At 44.5% G+C, this 15,891-nt stretch overlaps 1 protein-coding gene across 1 annotated transcript in view; it reads right to left on the reverse strand.

Moving 5' to 3' along the window:
* Positions 1-15,891, reverse strand: part of Serinc5 (serine incorporator 5) — a 107,339-nt gene that overhangs the window by 45,651 nt on the left and 45,797 nt on the right. The window contains exon 2 of the mRNA XM_026415258.2: positions 14,910-15,077. Within this exon, the coding sequence (XP_026271043.2) occupies positions 14,910-15,077 (168 nt within the window). The remainder of the gene's footprint in view (positions 1-14,909; positions 15,078-15,891) is intronic.

The raw sequence follows: 15,891 nt of genomic DNA on the forward strand, positions 1-15,891 counted from the left end.
CTGCTGAGTTGTTTGTCTGTAAATTACAGGAGAGGTTTGCGGTGCCAGGTGTCCCTGACTCAGTCAGGCTAGGTGAGGACTCATAGCAACCCCCTAGCAACCACCAATCAGCATGAGACAGGGAAAATACCTGGGATGCCAGATGATCCTCCCAATAGTTTATGGTGGTTGATAACGTGTTGGAAAACCATGTAGTTCAGCACGTACTCCCCTCATGGCCTAAACCAATCAGTTCAAATGAATCCCCCTCTTGTACTAACCAATCACCCCTACCCAACTTGTTCCCGCCAGTGAATGTGCTAATCATGTTTTAGAGTTGTTTTATGATTTTCCCGCGGTATATGATGATTTGTTAAGAGATGCTATTGTTTGGGGTGCAGCGGAGCGTCGGAGGGAGAGACCGCACAAGAGACTCACTTCATGCAATCGCAGGGGGGAAATTTATTGAGGGACCCGTTCCAGCGCGCTGGGGCTCTGTGCTCACTCAAGAAGGGAGAGCAGCCCAGAGCCCAGAACGGAGGTCAGGTGGAGCTTAAGTACACTTTTTGGAGAGGGCGGTGGGCTTAGCATACATCGGAACAAATCATCATGAGGCGCGGGGAAATTGAACAACAATTCTGAAACATGATTAGTACATACATTGGCGGGAACAATCAGGGCAGGGGTGATTGGTTGTTTCTAAGCGGGGTACACATTTAAACTGATTGGTTCTGGGGCCTAGATGCCTACGTGCCATGCTACCTAGAGCCCTTAGCTATTAAACAACCAGGGAATAATAGAGACATTTACTAGGCAGTTCCAGCATTGTTCTAACAACTTTACAGAGATTACAGGTTCTGGGGATAGCAGAGAAATTGTAACAATAGACTTTTACAATTTTAACAATTGTCTTTTACTTTTTAGCCCAGGCCTTATAATCTAGAAGCTTTACAATGCCCTAGTCTCTTACACTTTAACTCAAGCTCTTGCAGCTTGGAATCAGCTTAGAATTCTTACCTTTACACTATGATGTATGTGAAGTCCCTGCCTTCCCCAAAGAGTGTATAAACTGCTGCAAACCCTGGGCTCGGGCTTCTCAGCGTCACTAGTTGCTGTGCGCGCACAGAGGTGGGAGCTAGCTCGCAATAAACACCTCTTTGCTGCTTACATCCATCTTGGTCTCTGGTGGTCTTTTGGGGATCCCAAATTCGAGCATAACAACAACAAGACCCTCTATTAAACCTGGTGAACAGTACCAAAGTTAGGCCACAGTAGCCTCACTTTATCTGTGGGGTATATAATCCAAGACCTCCAGCGGATCTCTGAAACCCTAGATACTATCGAAGCCAATATATGCTGCTTTTAACCTATACCCACTACACCTATGATAAAGTTTAATTTACAAACTAAGTACAATACGGATTTATAATAATAAAGAATAATTATAACAATATATTTTAATAAAATTGCCAGCATCGCTGCTCTTGTATTCTGGGACCTTAAAAAATAAGAGCTACTTGAACATAAGCACTGACACCCCAACAGGCCATACGATAACCAAGATGACCCAACTGGGACAAAGTGAGACATGGCACAATTAAAAAACTTGTAAACTTTTTTATTTCTGGAATTTTCTATTTAAATTTATTTTGGATTGTAGTTGTCCCCAGGTACAAAAACCACAGAAAGCAAAACTTTGCATGGGGTAGGGAAGCTGCTATATTCACAATATTTTCATTATTTCCTAATCCCATCATTTTGAGGCTACTTCATCTTAGTTCATTCTGTGGTGCGCCATTTGTCTGTTCCTTTGGCCCCATTTTTATAACAACTACCATGTTCATTTCCAACTGTAAACTCTCCTCTCTTCTATTTATCTACAGGTCCTTGAAGGCCCATCTGCAGGCCCTTGGTTCCAGAACAAAGCCTTAGGGAAACTCCCATTTTCAATGCTCCTCATCCTCTCCCTCCCACAGTCAGACCAATCTTTAAAAAGATCCAATTAACATCCAAGGGGTTCTGGGTAAGGAATCTTCATAGACCAAAGACAATTATTTCCTTGCATTCTGGCTCCTGACAGACCTCATTATTACTGGGCAAGGATCAAACCTCTTTGTCCTTGGTTCAGACTCAAAAAAAAAAAAAAAAAAAAAAAGCCATCTCAGCAGGATATCCATTAGTTCAAATCGCTGCCTCTGGTACTAAACAATTCTCCCTCCCCCATTCTCTGGTGTGTGGGAAATGCCCCTTCCCACTTCCATGAGAGAAGCCAGGGCCTAAACAGTGCAGGGACTCTTGCTTTCTCCTATATGGCCTTATGTCTGGATGGAATTTAGACCAAAAATAAAACTGTTTGGAAACATATGTTCCCAGAGTCACTCCTACTGGGCGGAGAGGGAACTCAGAGGACTTACAAGGTACACCTCATTGACAGCTCCCCACAGGCAAACCCTAATAGGCCCTCAGAGTTCTACAATGGCCTTGAGATTCCCACTTTGACCTCAAAAACTTACTCCTTGACACACTTGACACGTAAGGTATCAGTGCTGTTCTGTTTGGGAAGAGAACTTTTAAAAAGCATTCCATCTCACCTGGGTTAAACAAAATAAAACAAAAACCCTCCAGAATCAAAGAACGGGATAGGCAATATTTTTTAATTTGACATTTCTCTCTCTTTTCCTCTTGGTAATACTGGCGATTGAACCCAGAGGGCCACTCTACCACTGAGCTTTATCCCCAACCCATTGATTGATTTACATATGTATATATGTATATATTTTTGAGACAGGGACTTGATAAGTGGCTGAGGCTATCCTCAAACCTGTGATCCTCCTGCAACAGCCTCCCAAGTAGCTGGTTTATAAGCATGTGCCATAGCACCTAGTAACTCAACATCATCCTGACACAAAAACATAATAAGGTAGCTACTGAGAATGGAGAATTCTGCTGGGGAATTCAATGTGCCTAAAACAACCTCTGATACCAGTCCCAGGTTTCAGTACACAGAACTCTGAACATTTAACCAGTAAAGACCAAATTCAAAACCACAGCCAGACATTCCAGCTTCAGCATGAATCCCTGTCATTCTGTACTAAGAATACCTGGTGTTCTGAATCAAAGTGGCACATTTTTCACCAATGATGTTTGTTTGCTTTAAAAATATGGTCACACCAAACACAACCTGAAGGTGGTTCCATTTTACATGCAAAGCCAGTAACTAAACATATACTATGTTGGTGGCTGTCCTGTTTTCCATTTCAGACTGACAGTCCTCCCCTGAGTTCAGCTTTTGGCCGTCAGGCAGGAAGGAGGCAGGTGGGCAAGATGATCTTTCCAGAAGGAACGCTGCTGCTCCCTGCCACTGTGTCCAGAGGAACGTTTAGGGATCTGAGCAAGGCTATGCTTGCTAGAAAGCTTTCACGGAGACTTCTATCAATCTAGGGCTAGCAAGCAAACCTAGCCACTCAAGCTGGCCAGGTGACTGGCAGTCCTGCACCCGGAAACCTCTTACCTCTCACTGTCGAATGCCTGGCTGGTATTACTCATCTACCTTTATAAATTCAAACAATCCATTCAAATTATATCCTTAGAAAAGATCATGATTTTCTCTAACACTTAATGTCATTGCTGCTTGCTTTCACTTTGAGAAACCAGCCTCTACCTCAGAGCACAGCCTTGTCCTTAGAAAAACCTACAGAGCACTCCTAGGCACATACCCACCCTGCTGAGTTGTTTATCTACAAATAACAGGAGAGATCTGCAGTTCCAGGTGTCCCTAACTCAGTCAGGCTAGGTGATGACCCATAGCAACCCCCTAGCAACCACCAATCAGCATGAGACAGGGAAAATACCTGGGATGCCAGATGACCCTCCCAGTAGTTTATGGTGGTTGATAACATGTTGGGAAACCATGTAGTTCAGCACGTACACCCCTCATGGCCTAAACCACTCAGCTCAAACAAATCCCCCTCTTGTACTAACCATTCACCCCTACCCAACTTGTTCCCACCAGTGAATGTGCTAATCAATGTTAAGAGTTATTTGAATTTCTCACGGTGTGTGATGATTTGCTAAGAGATGCTATGATGTATGTGAAGTCCCTGCCTTCCCCAAAGAGTGTGTAAAACTGCTACAAACCTTGGGCTTGGGGCCTCTCAGCGTCACCAGTTGCTGTGTGCGTGCTGAGGACGGAGCTAGCTCGCAATAAACACCTCTTTGCTGCTTACATCGATCTTGGTCTCTGGTGGTCTTTTGGGGGGGTCCCGAATTTGAGCGTAACAAATTATCATGGGTGGGTGCACTGCATCCTTTTCCCACTCATCTTGTTAACTGGATCCTTAGCTAAGGACCTTGGCTCAGGTATTTTAAGATCCTTGGGACTACTACATGGAGGGCTTCCCACAGACTATACTTCCTGGCTAGGAATGTTGCTCAGTGGTAAGACACTCTGGATTCAATCCCTGGTACTAAAAAAAACCCAAAAAAATAAAACATAAAAAAAAATAAAACATTAAACCCCCCAAACTATACTTCCAATTATATATACAATTATATTCTTCTCTAGTTCTTCAGGTTGAAAATAGGAAATAAAGTAGCCCATCTACCAAACTGCAGAGCCTTAAACATACTAGATGAAAGCTCTGTCAACTCCAGGAACCACTGAAGCATTCTATAATGTCACCGTGCTCTGACCAGAAGATATAGTTATGAACCATCTTTTGAAATCTAAGTTGTTTCTAAGGAAAATGGCTTCTGTATTCATGACAGTCACTATGCTCTGGTGACCCACAGAGTTTGGAGGTAGTGTTTCATCTGGGAGAAATTCAAGAAGCAAATAGCTCACCCACAGAATCAGTCATCAAGAAAAAGTTTGAGGGAAGCTGGGGACATGCAGGAATTGCGGGAGTCCAAAGGAGGTGGATGGAGTATTTAACATCAAGAAGGCTGGCGTGGCTGGATCAGGACGGACTGGAAAGCAATCTGGGGAAAGCATATGGGCAGCACTGGATCTAGAAATGGAGCATGGAAGCAGAAAGAATCTGTCAGTGTCCCCGGCACTGTTCTGAGTAATAGATGCCTTTGCCAGCAGTTAACATATGATAATCAAAGCCAGAAAGAAATGAGCTGCTCCAGGAAAAGCAAGTGAAAAAAGGGCTAGGGGCAGCATTTAAGGCACAGGCAAAGAGGGTATGACATCAAACACGCGAGGAGGGCTGAAATGAAAAGATACATAGATGGGGGAGCGCGGTGGCGAACGCCCCGTAATCCTGGGCTGGGGAGGCTGAGGCAGGAGAATCATGAGTTCAAAGCCAGCCTCAGCAATGGCGAGGCGCTAAGCAACTCAGTGAGACCCTGTCTCTAAATAAAATACAAAAAGGGTTGGGGATATGGCTCAGTGGTCAAGCACCCCTGAGTTCAATCTCCAGTAACAACAACAACATTAAAAAGATACACAGTAAACATTGGTGATGGTCTAGGAATTTGAACCTTCATACCTTATGTCATTATGATGCCCGCAAGCAGGTGGGAACGGGAAATGGTACAGTTACTTTGGAAAATGGTATGGCAGTTCCTCAAAAGGTTAAGTAAGAGCCAGGCATGGTGGTGGATGCCTGTAATTCCATCAACTCGAGAGGCCCAGACAGAAGGACCACAAGTTCAAGTCCAGCCTCAGAAGCTTAGAAAGATCCTGCCTCAAAATCAAAAATAAGAAAGGGTTGGGATGTATTTTGGTGGTACTGGGGATTGAATGCCCCTGGGTTCAACCACCAGTTGTAATACCACCAATATCATTTAAAAAAAAAAAAAAAAGGTTAAGTAAGGAGTTCCTGTTGTGGGAGGCAGACGGGGTCAAGACGCAGCAAACCGCACTCAGAGAATGGGAGAACTCAAACTGGATTTTCTGCCAGCAGGCCTAGGGGAGCTCAAACTCCAAATTCTGAGACCCCGTCCACAGTTTCTCAGAACATGTGTAGATTCTCTGGTGCCATAAAAGTTTTAGTCTACTTGACAGAAGGCCGAGGGAGGGTTCTAGCAGGGAGGGTGTTTACAGAAGCAGAATGATAGGGGAGAAACTGCCTTCTCACAGGCCTCCACAAACCTCTAGCCTTGTTCCTGAAGCCTTGCACAGGGATGTTTGCACTTCAAAAGGGAGTAGTCAGACTCCTAGGGATAGTTATGTACAAACCCAAAGGTAGGGGCCTATGGTTAAGTAGGTTTCCTGAAGAAAGGCTGACAGAAGGGGAGGGGAGCTCACCCTTTCCCCAGGCCTTGGTTTCTCACAATAATGTTTTCATAATTTCATTTTACAATCAGGCCTCATTTTGTCATCACATTTCCATATAATCCAGCCGTTCCACTCCTAGATATATGCCCAAAAGAAAGATATAATATCCACACACAAGCGAGCACAAAAATATTCATAGCAGCATTATCTATAAGAGCTAAAAGGTACAACAAACCTAAAGGTCCATCAACTGATGAATAGATTCACCAAAAAAATGGTATATTCATACAATGGAATATTATTCAGCCATACAAAGGAACAAGGTAATGATAGATGCTACAATGTGAATCAACCTTGAAAACATGCTAAGTGAAAAAAAAAAAGTTCAAAAGTCTATGTACTGCATTAGTCTGCTTTCTGCTGCTGTAACAAAATACCTGAGACCAGATCATTTATAAGGAAGAATAGAGGTTTCTTTTGGAGACTAGAAAGTCCCAAGTGCAGTGCTAGTGAGGGCCTTCTTGCCACATCATACCTTAGCAGTGGACATCATATGGCAAGACAGAGTGAATGTGCTAGCTTAGGTGTCTCTTCCTGTTATTACAAAGTCAATAATGTCACCAAACCTCATGAACTCATCTAATTCTACCTGCCTCCCAAAGGGCTCGCCTCTTAATATCATTAACATATGAACTTGGGGATTGAATTTCCAATGTGTGAATTTTTGGCACACATTCAAAATATAGCATCATATAATTATATGAAATGAAATGTCTATACCACAGAGAAAGAAAATAGATTAGTGGCTACCTCAGGCTGGGGGAAGAAAGAAATAGGGAATAAATGCTAATATATGTAGTTTTTTAGGAGTGACAAAAATGTTCTAAAATTAGATTGTGGTGATTGACTGCACAACTCTGATCAAATGAAAGACGATGAACTGTATATTTTAAGTGGGTCCATTGTGCCATATTAATCATATCTCAGTAAAGTTATTTAAAATAAAAATCAGCACCGATGAAATGCTTCATGCTAGAGATGTCAATGTGTTTATTTGCTGGTGAGGAATCTATGTGTCAAGTACTGTGATTTTTTTAATGGAATAAATCACTAAATTTTCCCAAAACCCTATGGAATAGGTTATTATGATTTTTTTAGAGAGGAGATCATAGTGGAGAGTGCAATAAAGTTGATGAGTGGCTGTAAGCAAGCCGTCTGGCTTCCAAGCCCAAACTCTTAGCCACTGTTATACTGTTCCTCGACAGTGGGCCTGAGCATGGTCAAGGGGAAGGAAGGGCGTCAAGAAGCCGGGGGACCAGCCAGGGGGCTGCAGTTTTAATAAGGATGAACAGGAATGAGGAGGGATGCCTCAGGAAGATGTGATCTAGAATGAAGGAGAGAAAGGAAAGGGCTTTGAGAAGGTGGAAGCCTGGTGCTGAAAGTGCCGCAGTGGTGGACGCCACACACCGGGACTGGGCTGTGGAGGAGCAGAACCCAGAGGAAGGACCTCTGCGCCTGAATCTAGGATCCAGGTTTTCTTTTTCTTTTTCTAATATATTTATCTTTTAGTTGTAGTTGGACACAATATCTTAACTTTATTTATTTATTTTTATGTGGTGCTGAGGATCAAACCCAGGGCCTCACACATGCTAGGTGAGCGCTCCACCGCTGAGCCACAACCCCAGCCCCAGGATCCGGGTTTTCGTAACAGACAAAGGACAGGAGCACAGAGAAGCAAGTGGGCAGTGAGAGAGTAGTTCAGATGATGCATCAGATTCTAGCTAGATAGGCAGGCTGTGAGAGCCAAACAAAAGAAGATTCAGGGGTCAGAATTCTCTAGAAAGCAGGGCAGGTGCTGCAAAGTCCCAAGAGAAGGGAAGGGGGATAAGAAACAGTAGTCAGGAAGTACCATTTTTAATGTTTAAAAATCTGAGCCAGGCATGGTGATGCACACCTGTAATTCCAGCAGCTCGGGAGGCTTAGGCAGGAGGATTTTGAGTTCAAAGCCAACCTTAGCCACTTAGCGAGGCCCTGAGCAACTCAGTGAGGCCCTGTCTCTAAATGAAATATAAAAAAGGGCTGGGGATGTGGCTCATGAGTTAAGTGCCCCTGGGTTCAATCCCTGGTACCAAAAAAGAAAGAAATCTGAGAAGCCAACAGCTCTGAATGATGGACATCAATATTTTGAGATGTGGCCATGAGACTCAAATGGCTACAAATAATCCTTTAGTTCACTTTGGCTTCTGTCCATATAATCTTACATCAGGGTCACTAATACACATAAATTTTTTCTTTAGCACATCTCCCTCTCCAATGAGCATAATAGTGAAAAGTGAAAATAACTGAGAAATACAGACTAAATATATCTATCTCACCCCTGTAGAATGTGTTCTAAGAGGGTGAACTTTCTGGATAAAGAGAAAAAATCCTTTAAGCCCATCCTGCTAACTTAATCGAAAGCATCTAAAAACTTGAATGGAAGGGCTTTTGCCCCTTTTCCAGCAAGTGCTGGACTTCATGGTAAATGTAGAAAGTGCAGTTAGAAATACACTCTACCGTCATGTATCTCTAAAAAGAACAAAATTTTAAAAAGCTGTAGTTAGAGTGTGTCTTGAAGACAAAAGACTAAAGATTGAGAAATAGCAGGACTGGCAGTGACTGTTCCTTGGGCATGAGAGAGAGGCAGGCTGTGGCTGAATGTTTATTGAGAGCAGGGTGTCAAAGGGATCAGGATAGTCTCTAAATAGTTCTTGGATGCAAATGTCAGATATTATCTGGATGTGTAAGGGACACAGTAGCTGTGGCAGAGAAAGACTTCTTGGGTCTTGGCCCAGAGCAGAGCAGGTAAGTTTGCAAGGATCCCTTCATCATGCTCAGCAACTTACTTCCCTAATCCCTACCCTGGTGGGTGGAGTAAGAGAGCCCTAATGTCCACTTGACATTTGTAGACTTTTCAGAAATTCTTGAGCTCAAGACCATTAAACCATTCCAAAAACTGCAAATGCCTTTCTTTGGGAGCAGAAAGTTATGCTAAATGTATGAAACAAGATGCAAGTAAACATTCAGGATCACCATCACCATCGGGCCATCACAAGTACCCAGTTCTTTCCCCTCTGCCAATCCCCACCCCAGGGCCTCACTACAGCATACCGGCCCTTCCTAAAGAGAGCCAATGTGCCAGGCATGGTGGTGCACACCTACATCCAAGCAGCTCCAGCTCCAAAGGCCAAGGCAGGAGGATCACGAGTTCAAAGCCAGCCTCAGCAATGTAGCTAGGCCCTAAGCAGCTCAGCGAGACCCTGTCTCTAAATATAATATTTTAAAAGGGGCTGGGGATGTGGCTCAGGGATTAAGCATCCCTGGATTCAATCCCTGGTACCCCTAAAAAAGACAGTCAAATGTAAACAGTGGTTGGGGGGACCCTGCTGGCTAAACAAAAGCCTGCAAACCAATTAACACACCTGGCTGGAAACGTCCAGGTGTTGGATCTGGGCTCATCTCCGATGTGGCACTGGCTGTGACACTGGCTAATGAGTTAGGAATGGAGGGAGTACTAACCACGGGACTTGCTTTCTTCAAGGCAGAAGAGGGAACAGAACGAGGGGGCTGCTTTATGACGCCTCAACCTCCCTACCCCACATCCAGGTCCTATTCAATCCTGTCCTGTGATACTCTGAAGTCCTCTGTGCCCTGTGACATTGTCATCCTGCCTAGGGAGGCAATGACCAATCAAAGAAGTGTGGTTTTCATATTTTTACCCACTCAAAAGAGAACTACCCAAACCTGCCAGCGGAAAGTAATGTGAAAATAAATAATGTAAAATAAAATACATTTCCAGAAGAGACCAGGCAAGAGTACAAAGGAAACACAATACCTTCCAAAACAAATGAAGAAACGAAAGAAGACTCAATAAAAACAGAGACCTTAGGTGACTCTCCTCTCAGTACAACAAATACGTCTGCACAATTTAAATTTACGATGAACACAGTACAACACCACAAAACCAGTCTCCGTGCCTGGAAATCCTTTCCACACTGTACACCAAAATCATAATTCCACTATTTAGTTCATGATGTGTTTTGATTCTGAAAAACTTCAGATGCAAAAAATTCAACTATCTCGGGCTCTCGATAAATTGGAGCATCTCAGGGCCAACAGGAGCAAGGGACGAAAAAAATGAATCTGAGATGGTTCCGGTTAGGAAATTTAAGGTTCTTCCCCACATTGGCCATGGCACAGTGAGTTCTCAGGAGAGAGAAAGGCCAAGGGCCTCACCGGTCACCCGGCCTTCCTTCTCTACTGTAGGCTAGGTTGGGGGTCCCTAGTCCCCAGGAAACAAGAAACTTCCTTTCTCCCAAATGCCCACAGAGCTCCCACAGCATCTAAACCTCAACTGTCTCTATATGACTCCCAAGCACGGCAGTGACATGTTGACTCAGAGGTACAGGTCAGAAGACCTTATCCTCCTGCCTGTTTCTTTTTTTCCTTTTGTGCTCTACATTCTGCCTCCCCCAGTACTGGGGATTGAACCCTGTGGTGCTTTACCAGTGAGCTACATCCCTAGCCCTTTATTTTTTATCTTGATATAGAGTCTTGTTAAGTTGCTGAGGCTGGCCTCTAACTTGTGATCCTCCTTTCTCAGTCAACCAAATTGCTGGGATTACAGATGTGCACCACTATGTTCTATATTCTAAAATGGATCTTAGGCATCAAATGTCTAATTTATACCTGTTTAAAAAACACAGCACATAGCAAGAAGGACCTGTAATCAAATGGCTCCTTATGTTCCAACATGGGAAAAATGTTCCAAGAGAAGGCAGAAACCATGCTCCATTCAACTTTGTACATGCTCCATGTTCAGGAGAGCTGACACCGAGCCAAAGCTCTCATGGGAAAGAGGAGTTTCCCTAGGAAAAAGCTGGCCCAGCATCTCCTTGTAGTTCCCTCACTGAGTGGTAAACACGCCACATTCTGAAACCAAGGCAAAAACTGAAAGCAACTGAATAGGGAGCCACCCTCGTGCTGTGTTCTCAGCCCACACACCAAAGGCCCATGTGACTCTGGCAGGGTCCCTCCAGTGTGCAGAGGCGAGAATGAGGGGTGGGAAGCAATGACACATCACCATCGGGCCATCACAGTACCCAGTTCTTTCCCCTCGGCCAATCTCCACCCCAAGCCTCTACACAGGCCAACACAGAGGGGGCAAGGACTCTAGCAGAAGCCCAGTGTGCGTCACACAAGGGGACCTTTCAACACCCACCCTCACACACCGCCTGAGGATGAGGTCAGCCTCCTTCTGAGGCCACGGAACAAGCCGACTTTGTGGCCAGATGGCCAGCCCCATGCAAGGCTCTAAAGATGGAAATGGGTTGAGTTTTGCCCACAGGGACCTCACCCCTTATGTATGAAGCTCAGCCAAACCACTTTAATAGGTGTATTTAGGGGTGAGGCATCAGGGCTGCCCCTTCCCTTCCTCTCTCCCTCCATCTGGTCTCTGACCCCAAACTACCTCACACACACCATGTGGAGCTCACCTCCTTAAATCTCTCCATTTCAGTGATGATGGCCTCCTGCTCAAGAATCTACAATGGCTTTCATTTGTCACCAGATCACATTCAAACACTTCACCTTAGCACTGAAATTCCTGCAAAGTTTGGTCATTTGACCTTCTGTTATTCTTGCTGGTCCCTCTATGCATGCCCTGGCCGTGTTCTTCCTCCTCTCGAGCTACACAGTCCAGAGCTAAGAACACATTCAGACCAACTTCTAAATCCCATGTCTACCACCCAGTAGCCGGAGACCCGGTTCAAGGAGCTCAAACGACCAAGTGCTTCAGTTTCCTTATCTCCAGAACAGGAAGCATAACAGCAGCTACTGTTAAGGCCAGTTACTGGGGGTAAAGGAGAAGACAGAGATAAAATGCTTAAAATAAAACCTGGCACATAGTATTACCCAATAATTACTAGCTCTTAAAATACCTAAATGGATAGAGTTGGATAATATAATGCTAAGTGAAGTAAGCCAATTCCAAAAAACCAAAGGCCAATGTTTTCTTTGATATGAGGATGGTGACTCATAATGTTGATGGGAATGGGAGCTTGGGAGGAATGGAGGAACTTTAGATAGGACAAAGGGGAGGGAGGGGATGGGAGGGGGCAAGGGGGTAGGAATGATGGTGGAGTGAGTTAGACGTCATTACCTTAAGTACATGGATGAAGGCAAGAATGGTGTGAAAATACTTTATATACATTCAGTGACTTGAAAAAAATTGTATGTGTAATATGAAATGAATTGCATTCTGCCGTTGTGTATAACAAATTAGAATAAATAAATAATTAAATAAATACTTATCATAGTCCATACAAGCCACTTCCTCCATGAAGCCTTTCCCAACAAAACCAGGTAACATCTCTTCTGCACAGATAACTGGCTGGAGTTGTTAGGAACTGTTTCATAGGGTGATTTATTTGGAAGGCATAATCAGGTATTAAAATCATTATGAAATTTATGTTCTAAAACACACACCTATGGCTCACAAATGACCTCTACCTTCCAGTAGCAATATTTCTGACAAACTCACTTCTAAGAGACACTATATGTTTGTATAGTGACAGATTTTGTCGCTTGGATTCCAGGCTTAATTCCACCAGGACTGAAAACTTTTGAAGAGCAGGAATCATGCCACAGACATCTGGGACACAGAGTTCCCACCACGGGACCACAAGGGATCATCAAGCCATTGCTTATTGAATTTTTTTTTTTTTTTAAAGAGAGAGTGAGAGAGGAGAGAGAGAGAGAGAGAGAATTTTTTTTTAATATTTATTTTTTTTTAGTTTTTGGCGGACACAACATCTTTGTTGGTATGTGGTGCTGAGGATCGAACCCGGGCCGCACGCATGCCAGGCGAGCGCGCTACCGCTTGAGCCACATCCCCAGCCCCTGCTTATTGAATTTTAAAAGAACATTATGCTCCTGGAAAATCAGAAGTAGTAAATAGGAGATTATGAGCTCAAATCTACCCTTGTGGTATACCAATTCTCCAACTTCTTGCATACAAGGTTAAACCCTGATGAAACAGGAGAACAGGAAGCAAACACACCAACACAGAGCAAAACCTGGCAGCGACCCACGAGGCGGCCTCAGGTCTTAGCCTCCCTGCCTCTAAACTTCCACTGTATTTCATCCAGCCTTTCTGGATGAAAGTTCTGCCTTGTTTTAGGCCATGGAAGACTCCCCATCTTCTCTTCCAAATTGACAGGTTTCCTTCCCCGTTTGAATGCTCCCATTCCAGTGCCTCATTGAGTTGTAAGTTTAAAGCAATCAGAGTATCCAAACTTCACAGGTTTTGGCATTAGTTTCCACTACACCCAATGCCATACAACAATTAAGAGTGTCTCACCCAAGAAAGAGCTTCAAAAGGATGTCCTCTAACTAATGGATGAGAACATGCCAAATGCTTTTAAGAAAATGGTGTTTGGGGCTGGGGCTGTAGCTCAATGATAGAATGCTTATCTAGCACACAGGAGGTGCTGGGTTCCATTTGCAGCACCACAAAGAGGAAAAAAATAAAATAATGAAAGAAAGAAGATGGTTGTTTTGAAGTAATTGAGTGCATTTAGAGCAGTCGCAGTCCCCTCTTCCTCAAGAGTTGCTCCTTGTGAGGCATCTTCACCATGGAGCTGGTGCCATCAGAGCCTGCTCCAGGCCTCTCTCCACCTCCTCACTGGTCAGCGCCCAGAGAACACCGCGCTGAATGTGAGTTTCCACAGGAAAATGGGGTTTGGATGTCTAGTCTTTTCTCTCCCACTTCGCATGGGCTGAGAGTCACCTTCTCTCTGGCGGCCTGTGCTCTGGCAGATGAATTCTGCCCTATTCCCTGCTGACCATGCCCAGCTGGGTACGACTCATGTAGGGGCTCAGTAGGAAGAAACCCACCTCACCGCGGATACAAGCCACACTGTATCACATCACTTTATAAGGAATGAAGGTGATGTTTGGCATCTAATCTCTTTTATTTATCAACTAGTTCAGAACCTAGCAGAGGAAGAAGGGTGTTATTGAGCTTCCTTGAGGATCCCAACACACTCCCCCAGAATCTGACTAATCCAGAGCCTACTGTGGGGTCACGGGGGAAATTCCAAGAAAAGGCCTGATGTGCGCCTCCACGAGCATCATATGCCAGGCCTACTTCAGCACACAATGCACAAAAAATGACTGGAATCTATCGTTCACCCCTGGAGATACCAGCCAACAAGTGATCTGCCCAGAAAGGTTAAAAATCATCCCAGAGCCCACTCCCTATTATCTGTGGACCTATCTAAGCTGTATCCTCCCTCCCATTAAGAACTGTTTATAGCAGCTGCTACTTGAAATACTGGCAGTCATCCTTATGACAAGGGAAAAGTACACATGTCTACAAGAGAAGCCTGTATATTTCACCAGGAACAGATATAAACAAAGCAAAGACAAAAACACTCAGTCCTCTGATATAAACATTTTCCACCATAAGCATCAGACTACTCCAGCCCACTCCTAAAGACCAAGCTGTTAATGTTGGCCTGCTTGGCTGGGAAGGCTTCAGGAAAGTTCAGGAAGAACAACTGTACCCCAAACCACATGGAGATGGGATCCCGTCCTCTAAATCATGTTTTCCAAATGCCTGCAGACAGCAACAGGATCAAGAGCTGAAGACAGGCAAACTTACGTGCTCCTCCATCTGCTTAGCCACGGTGGGTGACATCATCATGCAGCAGAGGCAGACGACCAGGATGAAGTACAGTGCGTACATGAAGCGGGTGGTCCGTGACTGTCGCACCTTGGGGCAGCAGCCGCAGCAGAGGGAGCAGCCTGCAGGCCCACAGCAGCAGGCCAACTAGAAAAGAGCACAGACATCCTCTCAGAGCGTGATACTGTGACGGAATAAGAAATACATATTTGGTCTTCATCCCGGGATCCTAGCATAAGAGCTTCTAAAACCCCTTGGATTTCCAGAGTGTTGGAGGAGGCGAGTCTGTGTTAATGAGGTGACTCTTGGTGAGCCCCTGGGTATTTTAGGGTAGGGGCAGAAGAAATCTGCTCTGTGGCTTAGTGGACTGGAAAGTTCAGCTCCCTAACCCATGCCTGGGGAGGGGAAATGTAAATTGAGTTAAACACCAAAAGTTCCATGATTTAATCATACCTATAGAATGGCATCTCCATGAACACCCTAATCCATGGGATTCAGAGAGGCCAGGTTGGTGAACGCATCCATGTGCTGGGAGGGTGGTGTGCCCCAATCCCATAGGCACAGATGCTCCTGGGCTTGGGCCTTTCTGGACCTCACCCTTATGTACCCTTTTACCTGGCTGTTCCTTGTATTCTTTATAATAAACCAGTAAACATCAGAAAGAACTTTCCTGAGTTCTGTGAGCTGTTCAAGGAAACCCAAGGTGGGCTAGTGGAAACCCCTATTATAGCCAGCCAGTCAGAATACAGAAAACCTAAATTTGCAATTAGTGTTGTGGGACTGAGCCCTTAATTTGAGGGGTCTGCACTAACCCTGGGTAGTAAGTGTCAGGGCTGAATTAAACTGGAGGACACTCAGTGTCATATATTGAGCCATCACTTTAAAACCATGTTCATCCCAGCCTTCTGCAGGTCAACCTTTCAAGCTCCAAGATGACCATTCTTTCTAGACACCTGCCTAC

Source organism: Urocitellus parryii, chromosome 1 (assembly GCF_045843805.1).
Source record: "Urocitellus parryii isolate mUroPar1 chromosome 1, mUroPar1.hap1, whole genome shotgun sequence".
In the NCBI taxonomy this organism is placed as follows: Eukaryota; Metazoa; Chordata; class Mammalia; order Rodentia; family Sciuridae; genus Urocitellus; species Urocitellus parryii.